Source organism: Eubalaena glacialis, chromosome 1, assembly GCF_028564815.1.
Source record: "Eubalaena glacialis isolate mEubGla1 chromosome 1, mEubGla1.1.hap2.+ XY, whole genome shotgun sequence".
Classification (NCBI taxonomy): domain Eukaryota; kingdom Metazoa; phylum Chordata; class Mammalia; order Artiodactyla; family Balaenidae; genus Eubalaena; species Eubalaena glacialis.
Window position 1 is genome coordinate 233,902,925 of NC_083716.1, and position 21,486 is coordinate 233,924,410.

At 44.3% G+C, this 21,486-nt stretch overlaps 1 protein-coding gene and 1 non-coding gene across 4 annotated transcripts in view; both read left to right on the plus strand.

Moving 5' to 3' along the window:
* The window catches only part of ATG16L1 (autophagy related 16 like 1), a 42,718-nt gene extending 21,815 nt beyond the window's left edge, over positions 1 to 20,903 (plus strand). For 2 of the 3 annotated variants that reach the window (XM_061188621.1, XM_061188629.1), the window contains 8 exons: positions 3,547 to 3,617; positions 4,300 to 4,371; positions 14,775 to 14,895; positions 15,155 to 15,260; positions 17,193 to 17,342; positions 17,485 to 17,532; positions 18,383 to 18,484; positions 19,296 to 20,903. In XM_061188621.1, the coding sequence (XP_061044604.1) occupies positions 3,547 to 3,617; positions 4,300 to 4,371; positions 14,775 to 14,895; positions 15,155 to 15,260; positions 17,193 to 17,342; positions 17,485 to 17,532; positions 18,383 to 18,484; positions 19,296 to 19,389 (764 nt within the window). In that variant the 3' untranslated portion in view covers positions 19,390 to 20,903. Of the gene's footprint in view, positions 1 to 3,546; positions 3,618 to 4,299; positions 4,372 to 14,774; positions 14,896 to 15,154; positions 15,261 to 17,192; positions 17,343 to 17,484; positions 17,533 to 18,181; positions 18,242 to 18,382; positions 18,485 to 19,295 lie in introns of those variants that run through there. The other variant, XM_061188639.1, reaches the window with a different exon arrangement.
* LOC133079343 (small Cajal body-specific RNA 6) lies at positions 12,364 to 12,606 on the plus strand. Its single transcript, XR_009698166.1, has one exon. It is a non-coding gene; the product is annotated as a small Cajal body-specific RNA 6 (non-coding RNA).
* Positions 20,904 to 21,486: the final 583 nt, after the last annotated feature.

Consider the following 21,486-nt stretch of genomic DNA (forward strand, 5'->3'; position numbering starts at 1 on the left):
AAAAATGACTGACATCGTATCTAAGCTTGAGAATAAACAGAGGGGTGTATCATCTAGGAAAATGTATTTAACAAATAGCTTATTAGACAAGGATTCTAAAATCAAGACTCAGTCTCTTTGATTAGACATTGTTTCAGGAATGACCTCAGAGTACTCAAAATGGGATGGCATTAAAACAGGAAATGGGAGTTAGTGAAACCCTCTCCCGGAATTCTGAACGTGGGCATAGCCCACTTTCAACATTTTGATAGTCAGTTAAATATACATGTATTTTTAGTAAGGCAAGGTCAGGGAATTCCCCTGGAAGTCCAGGGGTTAGGACTCAGGGCTTTCACTGCCAAGGGCCCGAGTTCATTCCCTGGTCAGGGAACCAAGATCCCACAAGCCACACAGCACAGCCAAAAAATAATAATAATAAGGCAGGGTCAAAGAATAGACTGAAGGGTTTTATAGGAACCACTTGGTCCGTTTTCTGTACTTGCAGCACATACATGCTCACTCTCCAACAATAAATAGCACCATCATACCTTTCTCTGCTTTATTTCCTCTGATCCTCACAATAGCCCTGTGCCGTTAGACAGGTGGGTATCACCCCTGTTTGACAGATGAAAACTCAGAGACACTACTTGATTTACATGGTTGATTTACGTGGGCAGGGAGTCGTGGAACCTGGGACCTGAGCTTGAGTGTTAAGACTGCAAATGCCTTGCTTTTTCCAAAATGGCCTCCTCTGAGCTGTAGAGCTGCTGAAGAAGCATGTGTGTTACTACTACTTTTTTTATATATAAATTGATTGATTGAATGATTGATTTTTGGCTGCGTTGGGTCTTCGTTGCTGCGCGCGGGCTTTCTCCAGTTGCGGCGAGCGGGGGCTACTCTTTGTTGCGGTGCGCAGGCTTCTCATTGCAGTGGCTTCTCTTGTTGCGGAGCACGGGCTGCCCAGGGAAGTCCCTGTGTTACTACTGCTGATGGATTTAGAGCGAGAGCAATCTACTGATCCCTTTGCTGGAACACATTCTCATATAAAGCACGCAACTTGTCTACCCTGGCCTTTGATTTTCATGAAAGTGACTCAGTACTTAAATCCCTGGCAGTTAGAGCTATTTGTAAACCCATCAAAATTTGTGCTGTTTTACCCAGAAACACCTTATGAATGATAATTGCTGAAACTTACAAAACAAAACCATATCAGAATAGAAATTTTGGGCTTCCCTGGTGGCGCAGTGGTTAAGAGTCCGCCTGCCAATGCCGGGGACACGGGTTTGAGCCCTGGTCCGGGAAGAGCCCACACGCTGTGGAGCACCTAAGCCCGTGCACCACAACTACTGAGCCCACGCGCCTAGAGCCCGTGCTCCGCATCAAGAGAACCTACCGCAATGAGAAGCCTGCACACCGCAACGAAGAGTAGCCCCTGCTCGCCACAGCTAGAGATAGCCCACATGCAGCAACGAAGGCCCAATGCAGCCAAAAATGAATGAATTAATTAAAAAAAAAAAAGAATAGCGATTTTGTGATAAAAATCTACACAGATAGTCTGTTTTGATTATGCCTTGCAATTAAATACAGATAGCACTAGAAATATTTTCGTTTTACTCCTTGGTCAGTAAAAATACCTATAAGAAAATTAAAGATACCAGGGATTAGTAATAGTGTTACCTTTTTGCTGCTAAAGAGGAAGTAAACACTAACCAAAATTAATATTGACATAATTTGTGCCAGAACATAATTTGTGTTAATAAAATGAAAAATGTCTACTAGGTCTACAGAAATAACATAGTGTCTGGCAGCGTTTTTTATAGTTTTCAGGAACAAATATCAGTCGTGTCCTAACTAATTATAGGATCTTTCCTCCACAAATGGCTTACTTGGCCTATAATTTTTCCCCCTTGGCTAATATTTACTGAGTCTTGGAAGAGACCAAGTCCAAGAGGCCTTTTATGAAGTAGTTCGGGGGTCCTCTTTTTTACCCTTCCACCACTTTGCATCCAGTAGGAACACCTCTCTTTGCTCATTCTATCAAAAGCAGCAGCTCCGCTGGGAATTATATAAATGCTCTTGACATAGTCTCCCCAGTTCCTTCTAAATAAAAGAGATTAATAAGATCTTGGGTCTTTTCAGATCAGTCTCTTGTGTAGACTAGCACTTACTGATCATTTCTTACATTTTGGCACTTTGTCACCTGCCAAACAAATAGACCAGTGTTTTAGGCATAAGCCAAAAAGATATCTTTTAGAATTTGCAGTAATATTTTTGTCTATAAAGATCTAATCTAAATAAAGTCCTAAATTAGTAGGTGTTGGCCTTTTTTTGACTTGTGAAAATCTAATGAAAGCTAGGATCCAGGGAAAGGCATTAAATATGCCATATTTTGCAAATTAATTCAGGGGTTCATCCACCAGGTTAATAGTCCTGGCCCTAAATGTATTTGACAGCTCCAAACCAGTATTTTTTTTTTATATAAGTTTATTTGTTTGGCTGTGCCGGGTCTTGGTTGTGGTATGCGGGATCTTCGCTGTGGCATGCGAACTCTTAGCTGTGGCATGAGAGATCTAGTTCCCTGCCCAGGGATCGAACCCGGGCCCCTGCATTGGGAGCGTGGAGTGTTAACCACTGGACCACCAGGGAAGTCCCCAAACCAGTATTTATATCATTATTAGCATCTAGAAGTCCTAAGAGGAAAGACTGTTAATTGAAATGTATACTGTTTTGTGCTCCTATTTTATGAGTTTGATTTGAATGATTCCCTAATTGTTTTCCTGGCTTGTCTATATAGGTTATCCTTAAGATACCCTTTAAAAAGGAAACTGAATCACATCATCGAGACTCATACTCTCATCTTCAGAGTTTCATTGCGGGTGGCCAAAGCTGTTTGAAAACAGAGCCCGGGGGTATATGGCTGGGCCTCTTGGTGAAGGAGACTCGGCAGAGGGAGGGGGGAGCACTGGCAGGGGATTGGATTGCCAGAACCTTAGGTTCATGTATATAGAGTGAACAGATAGATTACCCAAACTCCAAACTAGCTTTACTGGAATTCTGAGGACTAGCCAGTTTATATAAGTAGAAATTTCTTTTCGTACTTGGGTTCTGACATTTTAATGGTCAGGTTCTACAAAAGTGATAGTTAAGTTGACAAATACTGATCAAACCCAAAGATGTATTTATGTAAAGTAGAAAATTTTACTGAGAAATAACAAACTCGGTCTCTAGGGTCGATTGACATGTTTTTAAATTCCTGCACTTATCTTTTGTAAAGGAAATTGATGACACTGAATTTCTTGAAAAGAACAGCATAAGAACCCACAGGAAAATGCTGGGCTCTGCACCCACTAGTACATTCATTGCTCTTGGAACTGACCAGCCGGATATTTTGGTCTCATTATTCCATTTGTCCTGCTACTTGATTCTGTAAAGATGCAGGAAAGCTGTTTTTGACCATGTAATTGGCTTCCATTGTGTTTCAAGTGCCTCATTTTAATTGATATGTTGGATTTACCGTCGTCTTTTTTTTTTTAAAACCTTCCTTTCTTAATCTTTGTTTTTATGCAGACAAATGTGAGTTCAAGGGTTCCCTGTCCGGCAGTAATGCAGGAATTACAAGCATTGAATTTGATAGTGCTGTAAGTACCTAATATACATGGAAATGGGTGAGTTTAGAGGTTTTTAGAAACAACTTTAAACATCTGGTTCTTGAAATTTAAAAACTTATCTGGTTTCTCTGCTATTTTCTGTCTTAATGTTAGAGAAGGATGTAGGTAGATTATAAATTCTGCACTGATCATGACCGTGTTGAAGACTGGGTAGGGGAGACAGGTCTGGGGTACCCCAGCAAGGCAGTCGCCAGACTTGATAAAGGCCCCGGTTTGGGCCAAGGCAGTGCAGGTGGAGAGGAGAGGGTCTAGCGAGAAGCGCCAGAGACAAGCAGGTCTCCAACGGGGGCAGTTGGGAGGTGTGGCTGGGGAGAGTCGGTGGTTCTGAGCTCTTGGACTTGGACAGGTGCAGAGAATTAGTACTTGCTGTTACTGAAGGTGGGAGGTGGGGAGTGAACACAGGAGGAGGAATTCCATTTTGAGCTGGAGGTATCTACAGCCTACAGGTGAGGTTGAGCAGGCTCGGGAGAAAGGTCTGAACTTAACGGGGATGGATAAATTAACAGAATACTGGTTATAGCGGTATTCAGCTCAGGTGTATAGTTATAGACATCTAAACCCTCTTGGGCTTGATTACCGGGGAATTTGTATCATGTGAACTGAGTTCTTCTATTTTGGTTAACATTTCTTCTCCTCCCCTTTATTCCTGTAGGGATCTTACCTCTTAGCAGCGTCAAATGATTTTGCAAGCCGCATCTGGACTGTGGATGACTATCGGTTACGGGTAAGACCCAGTTAGGAAAGTTAATGTAATCTCCAAACTTCATGTGGTTGCTTACCAGTCACATGATGTAGGAAATGGCAGGTTGATTGATTAGGAGAATTGTGTGTTGTCCTGAAAATCATACTTGATTCTCCCTACCCTTTCCTTTCCTCCTTAGGAAAATTGATGTTTCCACTTTACATTCTTACTTTGTCCAATATTCAGTTGCAGAATATTTGCAATAGGAAACCATCACGTTTCCATGAAAGACTTGGGACACTCCTGTTCATAAGAACTAAATTTTTTTGGTAGGTGTCAGTTTTAGCTTATCTTCAGCTATTTTAGCACCAGAGTATAATTTGTGTTTCTTAAGCACCCCAAGACTAAATCGCCTCACAAAGTAGAACTGGAAAGTAGGCTATAGAAGTACATGTGGGTTCACTTACGATAGAGATAAAACAACTCAAAGCCAGGAAACAGGTGTATGGGAAAGCAAGAACAGTGGGATCAGATGTTGATGAAATCTGCATCTGAACCCAAACCTACCAAGAAGGCTCTTGGATTCCAAGACAAAGACAAAAATTAGATGGTTATATCACGTTTGTTCTAATAGAAGACATAGCTTAATTTAGAGACATGTTTTTCTCCTTAAGCTTGAAGCAAGCTTCACATGAGCTCATTAAATAAAGGCTACTGAAAGATAAGGTGGAGGATTTACTTGACATTGGTAGGCATTTTACCTGCAAAAAAAAGCTTGACACAAACTTGTGTGTCAACCCACATGAAAAACAGAGAGCATGATATTAAGATGAACTTCATAAAGATAAATCTACAGGGAGGTGGGGAGCTGCAATAGAAGTGGTCCATTAGGTAGTTTCTGATGGTCTGATTCGATGGTGCAGGGATGCAGCTAGAAGAATAGTTAGAAACACACAGTTCACTTATCACTTGGGCTTTCCATTTTCTTGAAGGAGCTGTGTGGAAAATGGCCAGCGTTAGATGCTAGCTAATACCTAAAGGGTGGTAATTCTTTTTTTTTTTTTTTTTTTTTAATTTTTATTTATTTATTTATATTTTTGGCTGTGCTGAGTCTTCGTTTCTGTGCGAGGGCTTTCTCTAGTTGCGGCGAGCAGGGGCCACTCTTCATCGTGGTACACGGGCCTCTCACTGTCGCGGCCTCTCTTGTTGTGGAGCACAAGCTCCAGACGCGCAGGCTCAGTAGTTGTGGCTCACGGGCCTAGTTGCTCTGCGGCATGTGGGATCTTCCCAGACCAGGGCTCGAACCCTTGTCCCCTGCATTGGCAGGCAGATTCTCAATCACTGCGCCACCAGGGAAGCCCAGGGTGGTAATTCTTTTTTCTTTTTTTTAATAGAAAGTCTTATTTATTTATTTTATGGCTGTGTCGGGTCTTCGTTTCTGTGCGAGGGCTTTCTCTAGTTGCGGCGAGCGGGGGCCACTCTTCAATCGCGGTGCGCGGGCCTCTCACTATCGCAGCCTCTCTTGTTGCGGAGCACAGGCTCCAGATGCGCAGGCTCAGTAGTTGTGGCTCACGGGCCTAGTTGCTCTGCGGCATGTGGGATCTTCCCAGACCAGGGCTCGAACCCTTGTCCCCTGCATTGGCAGGCACACTCTCAACCACTGCACCACCAGGGAAGCCCAGGGTGGTAATTCTTGATTCTTAGTTGAAAGAGAATTCACATGCAAAGCATGAGATGTGAGGATGACAAAGAGTGCGTTCTCTTCTGAAAGCTGAAGGGCCTGCCTGGTGTTCTTGTTGCAAGGAAGGAACGGGGAGGTGGGTGCCTGTGGGCAGGGCTGGACTTCTCTCAAGCAACAGTACACATCTGTTCAAATGCTTGAACGAGTTCTCAGTTGAAGCCCTACAGCCCTGCACCGTAAGCATGGAAAAAGTTCCAGGTAACCGCCTAGACTGTTCCCCTGGCAGTGTTACAGTCCGTCCTGTGGCATGCCTTCTCTACGTAACCATCAGTTGCTTAGCGGAAATTTAAGACAGGGTTGAATACTTCTGCAGTCACTATTTTTCCTAAAGGAAAGGGGCTTTTACCTGAGTGGTTTCTGTGTGTTTGACCCAGTAGTCGGGTATATTATATACGTTACTGCTTTTAATCCTCAGGGGGATGCAGGTGAGGTAGGTAGATGGGGAAACTGAGGCTCAGCTAAGCCCACAGTATTGCCTGAGGTCACACAGTTAACAAATAGAAAGATGAGACTTTGGATTGAGTCCTGTGCTCTTTCCTGTGTTCAGTTGGCCTGGATTATTCTAGACTGAGATAGAGTAAAACTGTGTAATTAGTGAAGAGGGACGTACAGCCTTCCTTACATTTTAGGCCCTTCGAGGAGTAAAGCAAGGAGTTGAGTGTGGGATGATATATGTTTTTTTTTCTATTTTACTTTATTTATTTATTTCTTTATTTTAATTTTTGAATTTTTTTTTTTTATATACAGCAGGTCCTTATTAGTCATCAGTTTTATACACATCAGTGTATACATGTCAATCCCAATTGCCCAATTCATCACACCACCTCCCCCCCATCGCTTTCCCCCCTTGGTGTCCATACGTTTGTTCTCTACATCTGTGTCTCAATTTCTGCCCTGCAATATACAATATTTGTTTTTCTCTTTCTGACTTACTTCACTCTGTATGCAGTCTCTAGATCCATCCACGTCTTTACAAATGACCCAATTTCGTCCCTTTTTATGGCTGAGTAATATTCCATTGTATATATGTACCACATCTTCTTTATCCATTCGTCTGTCGATGGGCATTTAGGTTGCTTCCATGACCTGCCTATTGTAAATAGTGCTACAATGAACATTGGGGTGCATCATGTGTCTTTTTGAATTATGGTTTTCTCTGGGTATATGCCCAGTAGTGGGATTGCTGGATCATATGGTAATTCTATTTTTAGTTTCTTAAGGAACCTCCATACTGTTCTCCATAGTGGCTGTATCAGTTTACATTCCCACCAACAGTATAAGAGGGTTCCCTTTTCTCCACACCCTCTCCAGCATTCGTTGTTTGTAGATTTTCTGATGATGCCCATTCTAACTGGTGTGAGGTGATACCTCATTGCAGTTTTGATTTGCATTTCTCTAATAATTAGTGATGTTGAGCAGCCTTTCATGTGCTTCTTGGCCATCTGTATGTCTTCTTTGGAGAAATGTCTATTTAGGTCTTCTGCCCGTTTTTGGATTGGGTTGTTTGTTTTTTTAATATTGAGCTGCATGAGCTGTTTATATATTTTGGAGATTAATCCTTTGTCCGTTGATTCGTTTGCAAGTATTTTCTCGCATTCTGAGGGTTGTCTTTTCGTCTTGTTTATGGTCTCTTTTGCTGTGCAAAATCTTTGAAGTTTCATTAGGTCCCATTTATTTATTTTTGTTTTTATTTCCATTACTCTAGGAGGTGGATCAAAAAAGATCTTGCTGTGATTTATGTCAAAGAGTGTTCTTCCTATATTTTCCTCTAAGAGTTTTATAGTGACCGGTCTTACCTTTAGGTCTCTAATCCGTTTTGAATTTATTTTTGTGTACGGTGTCAGGGAGTGTTCGAATTTCATTCTTTTACATGTAGCTGTCCAGTTTTCCCAGCACCACTTATTGAAGAGACTGTCTTTTCTCCATTGCATATCCTTGCCTCCTTTGTCATAGATTAGTTTACCTTAGGTGTGTGGGTTTATCTCTGGGCTTTCTATCTTGTTCCATTGATCTGTGTTTCTGTTTTTGTGCCAGTACCATATTGTCTTGATTACTGTAGTTTGTAGTATAGTCTAAAGTCAGGGAGTCTGATGCCTCCAGCTCCGTTTTTTTTTTTTTTAATTTATTTATGTATATATGTATGTATGTATGGGCTGCGTCGGGTCTTCCTTGCTGTGCGTGGGCTTTCTCTAGTTGTGGCGAGCGGGGGCTACTCTTCGTTGTGGTGCACAGGCTTCCCATTGCGGTGGCTTCTTTTGTTGTGGAGCACGTGCTCTAGGCACGCAGGCTTCAGTAGTTGTGGCTCGTGGGCTCTAGAACGCAGGCTCAGTAGTTGTGGCGCACGGGCTTAGTTGCTCCGCGGCATGTGGGATCTTCCCAGACCAGGGCTCGAACCCGTGTCTCCTGCATTGGCAGGCGGATTCTTAACCACTGCGCCATCGGGGAAGCCCTCCAGCTCCGTTTTTTTCCCTCAAGACTGCTTTGGCTCTTCAGGGTCTTTTGTGTCTCCATACAAATTTTAAGATTTTTTGTTCTAGTTCTGTAAAAAATGCCATTGGTAATTTGATAGGGATTGCATTGAATCTGTAGATTGCTTTGGGCAGTATAGTCATTTTCACAATATTGATTCTTCCAATCCAAGAACATGGTATATCTCTCCATCTGTTTGTATCATCTTTAATTTCTTTCATCAGCGTCTTATAGTTTTCTGCATACAGGTCTTTTGTCTCCCTAGGTAGGTTTATTCCTAGGTATTTTATTCTTTTTGTTGCAATGGCAAATGGGAGTGTTTCCTTAATTTCTCTTTCAGATTTTTCATCATTAGTGTATAGGAATGCAAGAGATTTCTGTGCATTAATTTTGTATCCTGCAACTTTACCAGATTCATTGATTAGCTCTAGTAGTTTTCTGGTGGCATCTTTAGGATTCTCTATGTATAGTATCAAGTCATCTGCAAACAGTGACAGTTTTACTACTTCTTTTCCAATTTGTATTCCTTTTATTTCTTTTTCTTCTCTGATTGCCGTGGCTAGGACTTCCAAAACTGTGTTGAATAATAGTGGTGAGAGTGGACATCCTTGTCTTGTTCCTGATCTTAGAGGAAATGCTTTCAGTTTTTCACCATTGAGAATGATGTTTGCTGTGGGTTTGTCGTATATGGCCTTTATTCTGTTGAGGTAGGCTCCCTCTATGCCTACTTTCTGGAGAGTTTTTATCATAAATGGGTGTTGATTTTGTCAGAAGCTTTTTCTGCATCTGTTGAGATGATCATACGGTTTTTATTCTTCAATTTGTTAATATGGTGTATCACATTGATTGATTTACGTATATTGAAGAACCCTTGCATCCCTGGGATAAATCCCACTTGATCATGGTGAATGATCCTTTTAATGTGTTGTTGGATTCTGTTTGCTAGTATTTTGTTGAGGATTTTTGCACCTATATTCAACAGTGATATTGGTCTGTAATTTTCTTCTTTAGTAGTATCTTTGTCTGGTTTTGGTATCAGGGTGATGGTGACCTCATAGAATGAGTTTGGGAGTGTTCCTTCCTCCGCAATTTTTTGGAAGAGTTTGAGAAGGATGGGTGTTAGCTCTTCTCTAAATGTTTGATAGAATTCACCTGTGAAGCCATCTGGTCCTGGACTTTTGTTTGTTGGAAGATTTTTAATCACAGTTTCAATTTCATTACTTGTGATTGGTCTGTTCATATTTTCTGTTTCTTCCTGGTTCAGTCTTGGAAGGTTATACCTTTCTAAGAATTTGTCCATTTCTTCCAGGTTGTGCATTTTATTGGCATAGAGTTGCTTGTAGTAGTCTCTTAGGATGCTTTGTATTTCTGCGGTGTCTGCTGTAACTTCTCCTTTTTCATTTCTGATTTTATTGATTTGAGTCCTCTCCCTCTTTTCTTGATGAGTCTGGCTAATGGTTTATCAATTTTGTTTATCTTCTCAAAGAACCAGCTTTTAGTTTTATTGATCTTTGCTATTGTTTTCTTTGTTTCTATTTCATTTATTTCTGCTCTGATCTTTATGATTTCTTTCCCTCTGCTAACTTTGGGTTTTGTTTGTTCTTCTTTCTCTAGTTCCTTTAGGTGTAAGGTTAGATTGTTTACTTGAGATTTTTCTTGTTTCTTGAGGTAGGCTTGTATAGCTATAAACTTCCCTCTTAGAACTGCTTTTGCTGCATCCCATAGGTTTTGGATCATTGTGTTTTCATTGTCATTTGTCTCTAGGTATTTTTTGATTTCCTCTTTGATTTCTTCAGTGATCTCTTGGTTATTTAGTAACGTATTGTTTAGCCTCCATGTGTTTGTGTTTTTTACGTTTTTTTCCCTGTAATTGATTTCTTATCTCATAGCATTGTGGTCAGAAAAGATGCTTGATATGATTTCAATTTTCTTAAATTTACTGAGGCTTAATTTGTGACCCAAGATGTGATCTATCCTGGAGAGTGTTCCGTGTGCACTTGAGAAGAAAGTAATCTGCTGTTTTTGGATGGAGTGTCCTATGAATATCAATTAAATCTATCTGGTCTAGTGTGTCATTTAAAGCTTCTGTTTCCTTATTTATTTTCATTTTGGATGATCTGTCCATTGGTGTAAGTGAGGTGTTAAAGTCCCCCACTATTGTTGTGTTACTGTCGATTTCCGGTTTTATAGGTGTTAGCAGTTGCCTTATGTATTGAGGTGCTCCTATGTTGGGTGCATATATATTTATAATTGTTATATCTTCTTCTTGGATTGATCCCTTGATCATTATGTAGTGTCCTTCCTTGTCTCTTGTAACATTCTTTATTTTACAGTCTATTTTATCTGATAAGAGTATTGCTACCCCAGCTTTCTTTTGATTTCCATTTGCATGGAATATCTTTTTCCATCCCCTCACTTTCAGTCTGTATGTGTCCCTGGGTCTGAAGTGGGTCTCTTGTAGACAGCATATAGATGGATCTTGTTTTTGTATCCATTCAGCAAGCCTGTATCTTTTGGTTGGAGCATTTAATCCATTCTCGTTTAAGGTAATTATTGATATGTATGTTCCGATGACCATTTTCTTAATTGTTTGGGGGTTGTTTTTGTAGGTCCTTTTCTTCTCTTGTGTTTCCCACTTAGAGAAGTTCCTTTAGCATTTGTTGTAGAGCTGGTTTGGTGGTGCTGAATTCTCTTAGCTTTTGCTTGTGTGTAAAGCTTTTGACTTCTCCATCGAATCTGAATGAGATCCTTGCCGGGTAGAGTAATCTTGGTTGTAGGTTCTTCCCTTTCATCACTTTAAGTATATCATGCCACTCCGTTCTGGCTTGTAGAGTTTCTGCTGAGAAATCAGCTGTTAACCTTATGGGAGTTCCCTTGTATGTTATTTGTCATTCTTCCCTTGCTGCTTTCAGTAATTTTTCTTTTTCTTTAATTTTTGCCAGTTTGATTACTATGTGTCTCAGTGTGTTCCTCCTTGGGTTTATCCTGTACGGGACTCTGTGCTTCCTGGACTTGGGTGACTATTTCCTTTCCCATGTTAGGGAAGTTTTCGACTATAATCTCTTCAAATATTTTCTCAGGTCCTTTCTCTCTCTCTTCTCCTTCTGGGATCCCTATTTTTTGATGAAGTAGAAGTACCTACACAAGTTTTTGGTCTCTCCCCATGGTTTGTGCAGGTTGAATGATTTATACTGAGCATTATTCCTATACTATATTTAGCATAAACTTTGTTGCTGGAACCTTTTTGATCTTTCCGGAAGGATCAGTGAGAGGTGGTCACACAGCCACAGCACAGCTGCCACCTGGCTGGCAGCGATTGTAAGATGCTGTTCCAGTTTCAGAGAGGTTTAAATGTGAGAAGAAGGAGTCTCGGAATCCGTGCAAACTTCTTCTTAAAGGGGAAGCACATGTGGCCCTGAGTTTTCTCTTCCTGTACTAAAGTGGAGGTGTTCTCCTGAGCAGAGAGGAAAGATTGGTTTCTAAAATGTTAACTCTAAACTGCGAGGTCTCAGCTTTGGGGGTCAGGGTTGAAACCCAGTAAGTTGACAATTGTAGTAAGTATATTAGGGTCTTTTAAAAGCTCTTTTTTGGGGGGTGGGGGGGGACGGATTCCCTGGCGTTCCAGTGCTTAGGACCCGCCACTTTGACTGCCGAGGGCCCGGGTTCAATTCCTGGTCAGCGAACTAAGATCCCACAAGCCATGCAGTGCAGCCCAAAAAAAAAAAAAAGCCTTTTCTTTTTTTAAAAACAAAAATTATAAAGAAATCATTAGTGAATACCTGAATATCTTCTGAGCCTTTGAAGTTTCCGCACATAAATATGTTGATCCATATTGAAAAGTAGGGGAAGTGCAGCATCCTCACCATCCCCAGCCGCCTCTCTCCCGTTGGGCTCCAGTAGTGCTGTGGTGGTCAAAGGGCACTGACATTCGGTTATGACCCACTTCTGCGTTGCTTGGCAGCCCAGGAAAGACGCCATGGTTGGCATCCCACAGCTAGTCACGAGAAGATTTGATTGTTGGGAATGCTGGTATCTGTGGTTATGATCTGACATTTCAAGCTGAGACCTCTGATTGAAAAACCCCTAAGAGTTTTAATTGTTTATTTAAAGAGTCCTGATGTTTCCTTTTATTTTTTTTTTTAAGAATCATTTTTTTTTTTTTTTTTGGCTGCATTGGGTCCTCATTGCTGCACGCGTGCTTTCTCTAGTTGCAGCGAGCGGAGGCTACTCTTCGTTGTGGTGCGCGGGCTTCTCATTGTCGTGGCTTCTCTTGTTGTGGAGCACGGGCTCTAGGCATGCGGGCTTCAGTAGTTGTGGCACGTGGGCTCAGTAGTTGTGGCTCGCGGGCTCTAGAGCACAGGCTCAGTAGTTGTGGCGCACGGGCTTAGTTGCTCCGTGGCATGTGGGATCTTCCCAGGCCAGGGCTCGAACCCGTGTCCCTCGCATTGGCGGGCGGATTCTTAACCACTGCGCCACCAGGGAAGCCCCTGATGTTTCCTTTTGTATTGATAAATTATGCCTCTGGTGAACCTGTCTATTCTGACTTTAAATAGGAGACTGACTTTCAGAGACATTGGTAAAATCCAAGATTTAAAAATTTTGTAATTTGATATAATTCAGACTTACAGAAAATTGCAACAACAATACAGACCAGTATCTGTAATAGAGCTTATTTCAAGAAGGTCCTCTGACTGCCCTCCGCCCCTTTTAAGTTGTGTAATTAACAGCTTAAAATGTGACTAGCCTCAGTAAAGAATACAGATTCAGGAAATTTCTACATGTATTTTTTAAACACTTGGGAGAAGACAAACATGTTATTTTTCTATAACATGTAAGATTAACGTGGCAGCACAAATCTAATAATATTAAATAGATACCGTTAGTATATACATTGTTGTTTTCCATTTCATTGGCTAATAAGACTAAATATAGATATCCTGTCTATTTGTATTCTGTATACTTTCTGTAGTAGAGCCTTTACTGAGTACTTTATTATACAGTTTTTGTATATACTTTTTTTTAATTTAAGTAGAATTGACCTACAACACTATGTTAGTTCCAGGTGCACAACATAGTGATTTGTTATTTGTGTACATTACCAAATGATCACCATGGTAAATCTAGTTATACCTGTCACCAAAGTTACTACAGTATTAACCCGTGCTGTACCTTTCATCCCCGTGACCATTTTGTAGTGGTAGCTTGTACCTCTTCATCTCTCACCTTTTACACTCAGACCCCCCCACTCCCACCCCACACAACCACCACATTGTTCTCTGTGAGTCTCTTTCTTTTCTGTAAGGTGTTGATTTGTTTTTTAGATTCCACATATAAGTAAAATCATATGGTATTTGTGTTTCTCTGTCTGACTCATTTCACTTAGCATAATACCCTCTATGTTCATCCATGTTGTCACAGAAGGCAAGATTTCATTCTTTTTTATGACTTATATTCCACTGTATATATGTACCGTGTCTTTATCCATTCATCTATCATTGGACGCTTAGGTTGCTTCCATATCTTGACTGTTGCGATTAATGCTACAATGAAAATGGGGCATATATCTTTTCAAATTAGTGGTTTTGTTTTCTGTGGAAAAATACCCAGAAGTAGAATTGCTGGATCGTATGGGGTTTCTATTTTTAATTTTTTGAGGACCCTTCATGTTGTTTTCTATAGTGGCTTCACCAACTTACTTTTCCACCAGCAATGTACGAGGATTCCCTTTTCTCCACATCCTCACCAACACTTGTTACTTGTGTTTTTGATAATAGCCGTTCTGACAGGTGTGCAGTGATAATCTTATTGTGGTTTTGATTTGCATTTCCCTGATGACCAGTGATGTTGAGCATCTTTTCATGTGTCCATTGGCCATCTGTATGTCTTCTTTGGAAAAATGTCTGTTCAGGTCCTCTGCCTGCTCCTCCCTTATTTTGAGGGCGTGGTCATGTGAAGTTTGTACTGTGGTGTTGGATCTTTTACTTATTTTTTCATTACCTTTTTTTTTTAGTTTTATTGGTGGTGGGCGGTTTATCCTCTTCCTCTTGATGCGTCACCCCGGGCAATACCCAAAGACAGGCTTTCTGGGTGTTTCCCTGAGCCGCTCATCCTTCTCTCTCTGAGTGTTCCTGACCAGATCTCAGGGTGTTGGAGAAGCTGGCCCCCTGGCAGTTTGCCGCTGACTCTCCCGGTGCGGCTCTCCTCAGGTTTACCCCGTTTGTGTTCTCTCCCTTAGCATACACTCACGGGACACAGCGGCAAGGTGCTGTCTGCCAAGTTCCTGCTAGACAACGCGCGTATTGTTTCTGGAAGTCACGACCGGACCCTCAAGCTCTGGGATCTACGCAGCAAAGTCTGTGAGGAAATTCAGTCTCTATGTGTCTATGAACGATTAGATATTAACCTCAGAGGTGTTTGTTTCCACGTTAAAGCCTGCATTTAGTGTGATAAGCTTTGAATTTCAAGTCCAGTCTCATGTTGAGTGGCGCTGATGTAGTGACTGTTTGTCAAGTTTAAATAAGTAGTTCTTATTACTTAGGGTGAGAGTGCAGCAGTGTTCTGTGCACAGCCGCAGAGGGGCCTCTGCTTGATTATTCATGTTCGGTTTTCTTTCAGGCATAAAGACGGTATTTGCGGGATCCAGCTGCAATGATATTGTCTGCACAGAGCAGTGTGTGATGAGTGGACATTTTGACAAGAAAATTCGTTTCTGGGACATCCGGTAAAACACCCAGGAGCTTGGTGGGGAGGCAGATGGGAGGGTCTGTATGTGGCAGAACTGTGATGGTGTCTTGCGTGTGGGCTGTGGTTTTAAAGCCTCTGGAAATGGCAGCAGTGAGCTCCAGCCCACATTATCTTCCCAGTTTGACACTCTTTACCCTGAAGTAGACGGTCACATTCCACAGTCACCTCTGAGCATGCCCTGTGTACTTACAAACAGATGAACAACTAGGTTGTTAGGGGGTCTCAAGTGTAATCGAAAAGACAGACACATAAGTCTGCAGGGTGTGTTGAAGTAGGGCCAGGAGCCCTTGTCCAAGGATGTTAGAGACCGTCTCTCAAGATGAGTCTTGAGAAGTGAGTAGGCTTCACGTTGCAGAAGAGCCACTGAGGGACATTCCAGGCCAGAACAGGGCAGTCTGGCAGGGCAAGTCAGGCGAGGGCAGATGAGACTAATAGGGTGGGTTGGGATCAGATTGCTGCGGGCTTTGGACGCCATTGGTAGATGACTTGATCTCAGAAGCCGTTGGGTGTTTAGGAAAGGATTGCTTCATGCGAGTGTGGTAGATTACATTGGTGGCAGTTTTAAAGGGTGTACTGGGGAGCGGGAAATCAGTAAAGCATTGAGGATCTGAACTCCAGGCAGTGGAGGGAGATGTGGAGGGGGGATTTGGATGGGGTTTGTTACAAGTTGGATGTGGAGGGTGAGGAAGGAGAGAAGTAAAGCAAGATGCAGAATAAATGACAGATTTAGGAAGAGGATGCAGTGAACATGTTCAGAAAAGGACATAAATTTGAGGTTTCTAATAGACATTTGGAAAAACAGAAGTTTTGAGAGGTTGGCTGGGAGAAAAAATGAGACGTCCTCACAGGAGGACTTTGAAGACGTGAGAGTGGATTAGTCAGAGCCCACCTGTGAAGCAACAGGAGGGCAGTACTTCGGGAGCTGCCCGAGGAGGGAGGAGTGGCAGAAAGGGGAAGAAAGCTGGAGTCCTGCTGATGGGCCAGGGTGGGGGGAGTAGAAGGGACAGGAGTCCTGTAGGGTGAGGACGGCTGGCTAGGAGGCGGGTAAGTGGTGATTAGCTTCAGGTGTACCAGGAGTAAGGAATTTTAGAGCTGAGCTGGATGTTAGAAGGCTCCTCCTGGTCTCCCCCCTAATTTGACAGATGAAGACCCCAAGTCCCCGGGAGGTGGAGCGGCAACAGAAAGATAAACTCTCTTACTTGGTTGTGGTTTGAGGTAGGAAATCATTTCATCGAAAGTTTACAACAGAATGGATGACTCCAGAAGGGTCTGCACCTCCTTTGGCTGTGTCACCAACAGGGCCCAGCCCAGGATTGCTGAGCACAGACCTGGGTGTGGACCGCAGCCCGGGGGAGAACTGGGCGAAGAAAAGGAAGGAGAAGGGGTTGCCAGGGTGCCCCGGTTCCACATCTGGAGTCACCAGGATGAGCTGGAGGGTCCCCGAGCTTTACTTTGTATGACAGGAAGCCTGGGGAGTCCACACATTTGTCCATATAAGGCAGCCCAGACCTGCTAAAGCGGTTTACGTCCCTCTGGATAGGTTGGAATGATAAAATTGAAGTAATACTAATTAAACAGTAGCCCTGCTTAGTTCATGCTGATCAGAAGCTCTGACTGGCAATTACGGTATCATTTCAGAAACAGGCAAAGAAATTAATCCTTACCGGTTTTACAGTTCTAGTACTCACAACTACTGATAGAATCTATTGATGGGAAAGTAATAAAAGCCAGGCCTGAGATTATTTGTGTGGGGTTGGGAGCACTTTCACCGTCCTTGAAGAGTATTGCATTCGAGTTCAGTTGCCTTTTCTCCTTCCTCCTTTTCTCTGTGGCATGCCATCCTGGTTGAAATGGGGAAGTTCTAACCTTTCTGTGTTAGGTTTTCTCAGACTTTCCATCTTTTTCGTAGATCAGAGAGTATTGTCCGAGAGATGGAGCTCCTGGGAAAGATTACTGCCCTGGACTTAAACCCAGAAAGAACTGAACTCCTCAGCTGCTCCCGAGATGACCTGCTAAAAATTATTGACCTACGAATAAATGCCGTCAGACAGACATTCAGGTAACTGAAGACACTGTGGTTGGGTTTCATTTGAGTCTTGCTGATTTTTCGGAGGGCTGTGAGAAGGCCAGAAGCCTGACTTGTCCTCGCATCCCAAGTTTGCGTGGACTCGGGGGTAACAGTGCCCTGTCGTCTGTTTCAGCGCGCCGGGCTTCAAGTGCGGCTCCGACTGGACGAGGGTTGTGTTCAGGTTAGTGGTGACACTCCTCCCGTCCCACCCCGCGCCCCCAACACGGTTCACCTCAGAGGTTAGAGCAGAGGCATCTTCCCACTGGGGAAACGAGCTACATCTGTACAGTGTCTCCACATGCGCAGGTGTCCAGGAACGAAGCTGCACGTTCAGTCCTAGAGGTCACTGTCACTGTTTCCTTCCTTTCTAAAGTGTCCCTTCTGTGATTGCATGAAAATGTGTCCCAATTCAAAAACTAATAATGGCTAGTTGGTTTGTTCTGGGTATATCAGGTTCACCTCTCTTTACTCATTTACATAAGAACTCTTTGAGAGCTTTTTGGGAAGGGTGGTGTCCCCTGGAACAGAGCAGAATAGGCTCTCTGGAGAGGGGGTGGTTTCCCTTTCCTGTTCTCCCTTCCACGCATGGCTATTCTCCCAAATACGTTGCCATTGTCAGTGCCAGTATCGTGGAGAAGCTTCTCTACAGTCGATGCTTCCTTCCTTGTCTGCTTTCACTGAACCATATAACGAGGCAGTCCATCAACTGAAAGAAACCCTTCACCATTTGGGGGTTGACTTTGACCTCCCTATGTGCTATGTTTGAGTCTGAGAGATGGTTAGGGACTTGTGGCCCCAAGAAGTAATGCAGCGACACTATTTTTCATTAGCTGGTGAGGCCAGATGATAGGGTGAAGCGGCTTTGGCCAAAACGGTTGTGAAGAGCATCTTCTGGTTTCTGGGTACACGGGAATGGTCACGTGTTTGACTCGTAAGTGAAGAGTAAACATGACTTCCTGGGGAGGGGTCCGGGAAGACGCTGAGTTGGGGATGGGTGGTAGACGCCGTTTCTTGTCTTATGTGTCCTGCAGCCCTGACGGCAGTTACGTGGCAGCAGGCTCGGCCGAGGGCTCTCTCTACATCTGGAGCGTGCTCTCTGGGAAAGTGGAGAAGGTCCTTTCAAAGCATCACAGGTAAGATGTCAGCCCCTCTGAGGTGGTGAACAAGCCTGTGACTTCATCCCAGGGGTCATGTCCTCTTCGGGCGTGGACCCGAGTCGACCCCATGAGGGCAGTGCCCACTCACGTGCTCTACTGTGAGCCAGGTTAGTGGAGGGAAGCTGGGGCCCTTCTCCCCGGACAGCAGACAGCAGCGTCCTGCTTATTTATATTACAGACCGTTCCAGCTAGAGCAGTTAGGGTGTGGCCACTGGAGAAAGGTTAGAGCCCCACGTTCTGTCTCTCGTCATGTGGCGCCTCCTGTCTTCCTCCTGCCCCTTCACCGCTCTCCTTCCTCTCTGGCTCCCCTTCTCCCTTCTAAGCCCCTTTCCTCAGGAAATCGACTGCTTGTAAACACCGATTTTCACGTGCTTTTTACTTTCATCCAGGCCCCTTTTCCTCTCGGCTTTGTTGTGTCCCCCAAGCCCAGCTGCTCTTAGAACCCAGGCCCAGGGCCCTCCGGGACCTCTCACCGCCCTCGCCGTGGTGATGCTTCCCCGCTCCTCAGCCAGTCGCCCTGAGGTGCTCGTCAGAGGCTCTTTTCTTAACTCAGAGCTACTCCCTTAGGGTAGACTTGATAAGGCCTGACTCCTTTCATTCCAAACTACCTCCTAGAATCAAGGCAGGGTTCCCCCAAGTTCTTTCGCCCTATAAGCGCCTGTCTGTGCGCGGGTGCCACACCGGCGAGTAAAACGGGCGCTGGGACAAGCCTGACGCCCTGATGGCGAGGGAGCCCGGCGCTCGGCTCACGAACGTCTCACCCGTGTTCCGACCTCTCCCCTTGAAGCTCAGCGATCAACGCCGTGGCCTGGTCGCCTGCCGGCTCCCACGTCGTCAGCGTGGACAAAGGAAGCAAAGCTGTGCTGTGGTCAGAGTACTGAGGGCACCTCGTCAGGAGAGAGCGGATCGGAAGCTGGAGGGGCACGCGGGCCCCACGGCTCTATCCTGGCAGGTGGCGCCTGGGCTGTGGCTTTGACCTCCAGCGAAGAGCTCGAGCCGTGGGGCACAGGAGCCTGCCTCTGAGCAGGGCTCCCGGGGGCCGTGGCTGAGGTCCCGTGGCCTGAAGGAGCAACACTGCGAAAAGCCTGACGCAGCGGTCGCTCAGCAGAGGTTCAGGTTCTTGCCTTGATTCAAGTGGGAAACACTACTGGCTCTGACCTTGCATACCTCAGCGGGGTGGGCGCAGGCACCTGCTGGCTTCTTCCCTGGGCGCCGGTGCCGCAGACGCGCCCTGCACCGGGTGTGGCTTCTCCCCCTGTGCTCTCTCCCGTCCTTCCAAAGTCGGTTCCGGCCTGATGAATGTCCTGTCACCTTGGGGTCATTTTCCCAGGGAACTTGCTTTAATCATGGATTAACAGAAACCCAAATGGGATTACCCCTGCCCTCAGGTAGCCCACGGGGACGGCCCTGATTTCTGAGGAGACCGGCCCTGATTTCTGAGGAGACCGTGGGACTGTGGTCCCCCCTGCTGGTCTGTGTCTTTATTACGAGGCTCTTACTCTGATCTCACCTGATCACTGTTGGAATTGCCTTAGGTCTCCTAAATTGTTCTTAGAAAGCAACTGTTCTTCAAAACTCCTTCCTCCCTCCCCTCCCCCCCCCCAATTCTACATATCTATCTCTTGGTCAAGAAATAAATCTCAGTTTGGTTTAAAAAAAAAAAAAAATTGGCGGTGGGTAGGAGAAGAAGTGCACAACCCTTTTTCCAGAGAAGTGGATGAGCTGCAGGAATAAAGACTGTATTCCGGGATCATCTGTAGCTTCTCAGAAGGTGGGCCGCCCCCTTCTTCCCGGCTGTGCTGGGGTTACAGTTTCTGGTGGTGTGGGATTGGAGGCCTCCAGTGTATTACCCTGGAGCCAGTAGTTCCGGGTCGCTGCCCCTTTGCCAAGCCTATGTGCAATACCCCTCGGTGCTTTAGTGCAGGAAGCCCATTCCAGGAAGCATGGGAATGCCATCTTTCGACTTCAGGACTTGCGAGTAAGGCCAGGAAGAAACTGGCCTATGCATTTTTTTTTTTTTTTTTAACATTTATCTTTACTATCTTACGCGTTTATAAAATTCTAGTTCCTTGAGTGACTGAAACACCAATATTTTTATCACTTACTCATTCGCACTTTAATTTTCTTCCTTCCAGACTTGTTCTCTGGACATCTGTGGGAGCGAGGAGGGCTAGAGCAGGGCGAGGACAGGCTGCGCGCTCCCTCTGATGGTATTAGCGGCTCCGTTGTCCCCTTTCCCCTGCCCTCGCCTCCCCTTTTCAGTTTGCTGTTCAGAGAACTCGTGCTGAGGGGAGTTGAAATTCACAGGCCAGGGCATGTCTTTTATTTATTTAATTATGTTGCCCAACAGAACTTGATTGTAAATAAAAAAGAAATCTGTTATGTACTTTTCACACTCCACGCCTCTTGGTAGTTATTTCATTCTTTATCCTTAAGGGCAAAATGCTGTTTTTTTTCATTTGTTTTCCTGGTATGCATTCATTTGTAAATGATGGTTAATACTGTCCCCGTGCCTTTCCTTATTGTTCATCATTTAAGCCCAAGGTATTACTGTCTGTAAACATCAGGTTCCAGTTTCACGTCATTTGCAAATCTTAACTGAAACCAGAAAAGGGTGTCTTCGGAATTTTGGCAGCTGTGCGGTCTGCTCCACACTGCAGCAGTAGGAGCTCCCGGTCCCTGCGCTGCAGGCTTTGTTCGCAGGATTGATAGTGAGCTGTATGTGTCTCCCAGCCTCCAGGCCTCTTCTTTGCTGAAGGGGCATGATTTCCTCATTGAAGAGTGATTTATTTATTTATTTATTTATTTATTCGTAGCAGCTCAGATACCTAGCGAGTGGCTGTGTGCCGTAACAAATTAGGGTCTACCTGATATATCCCCCACTACCCCCAAGGACCCCTGTCCAGCCCATTACCAGACAGTAGCCCAGCAACTTGAGTCAGGATTCCCTCATGATCTGGAGTCTCAGAGGCAGCCAG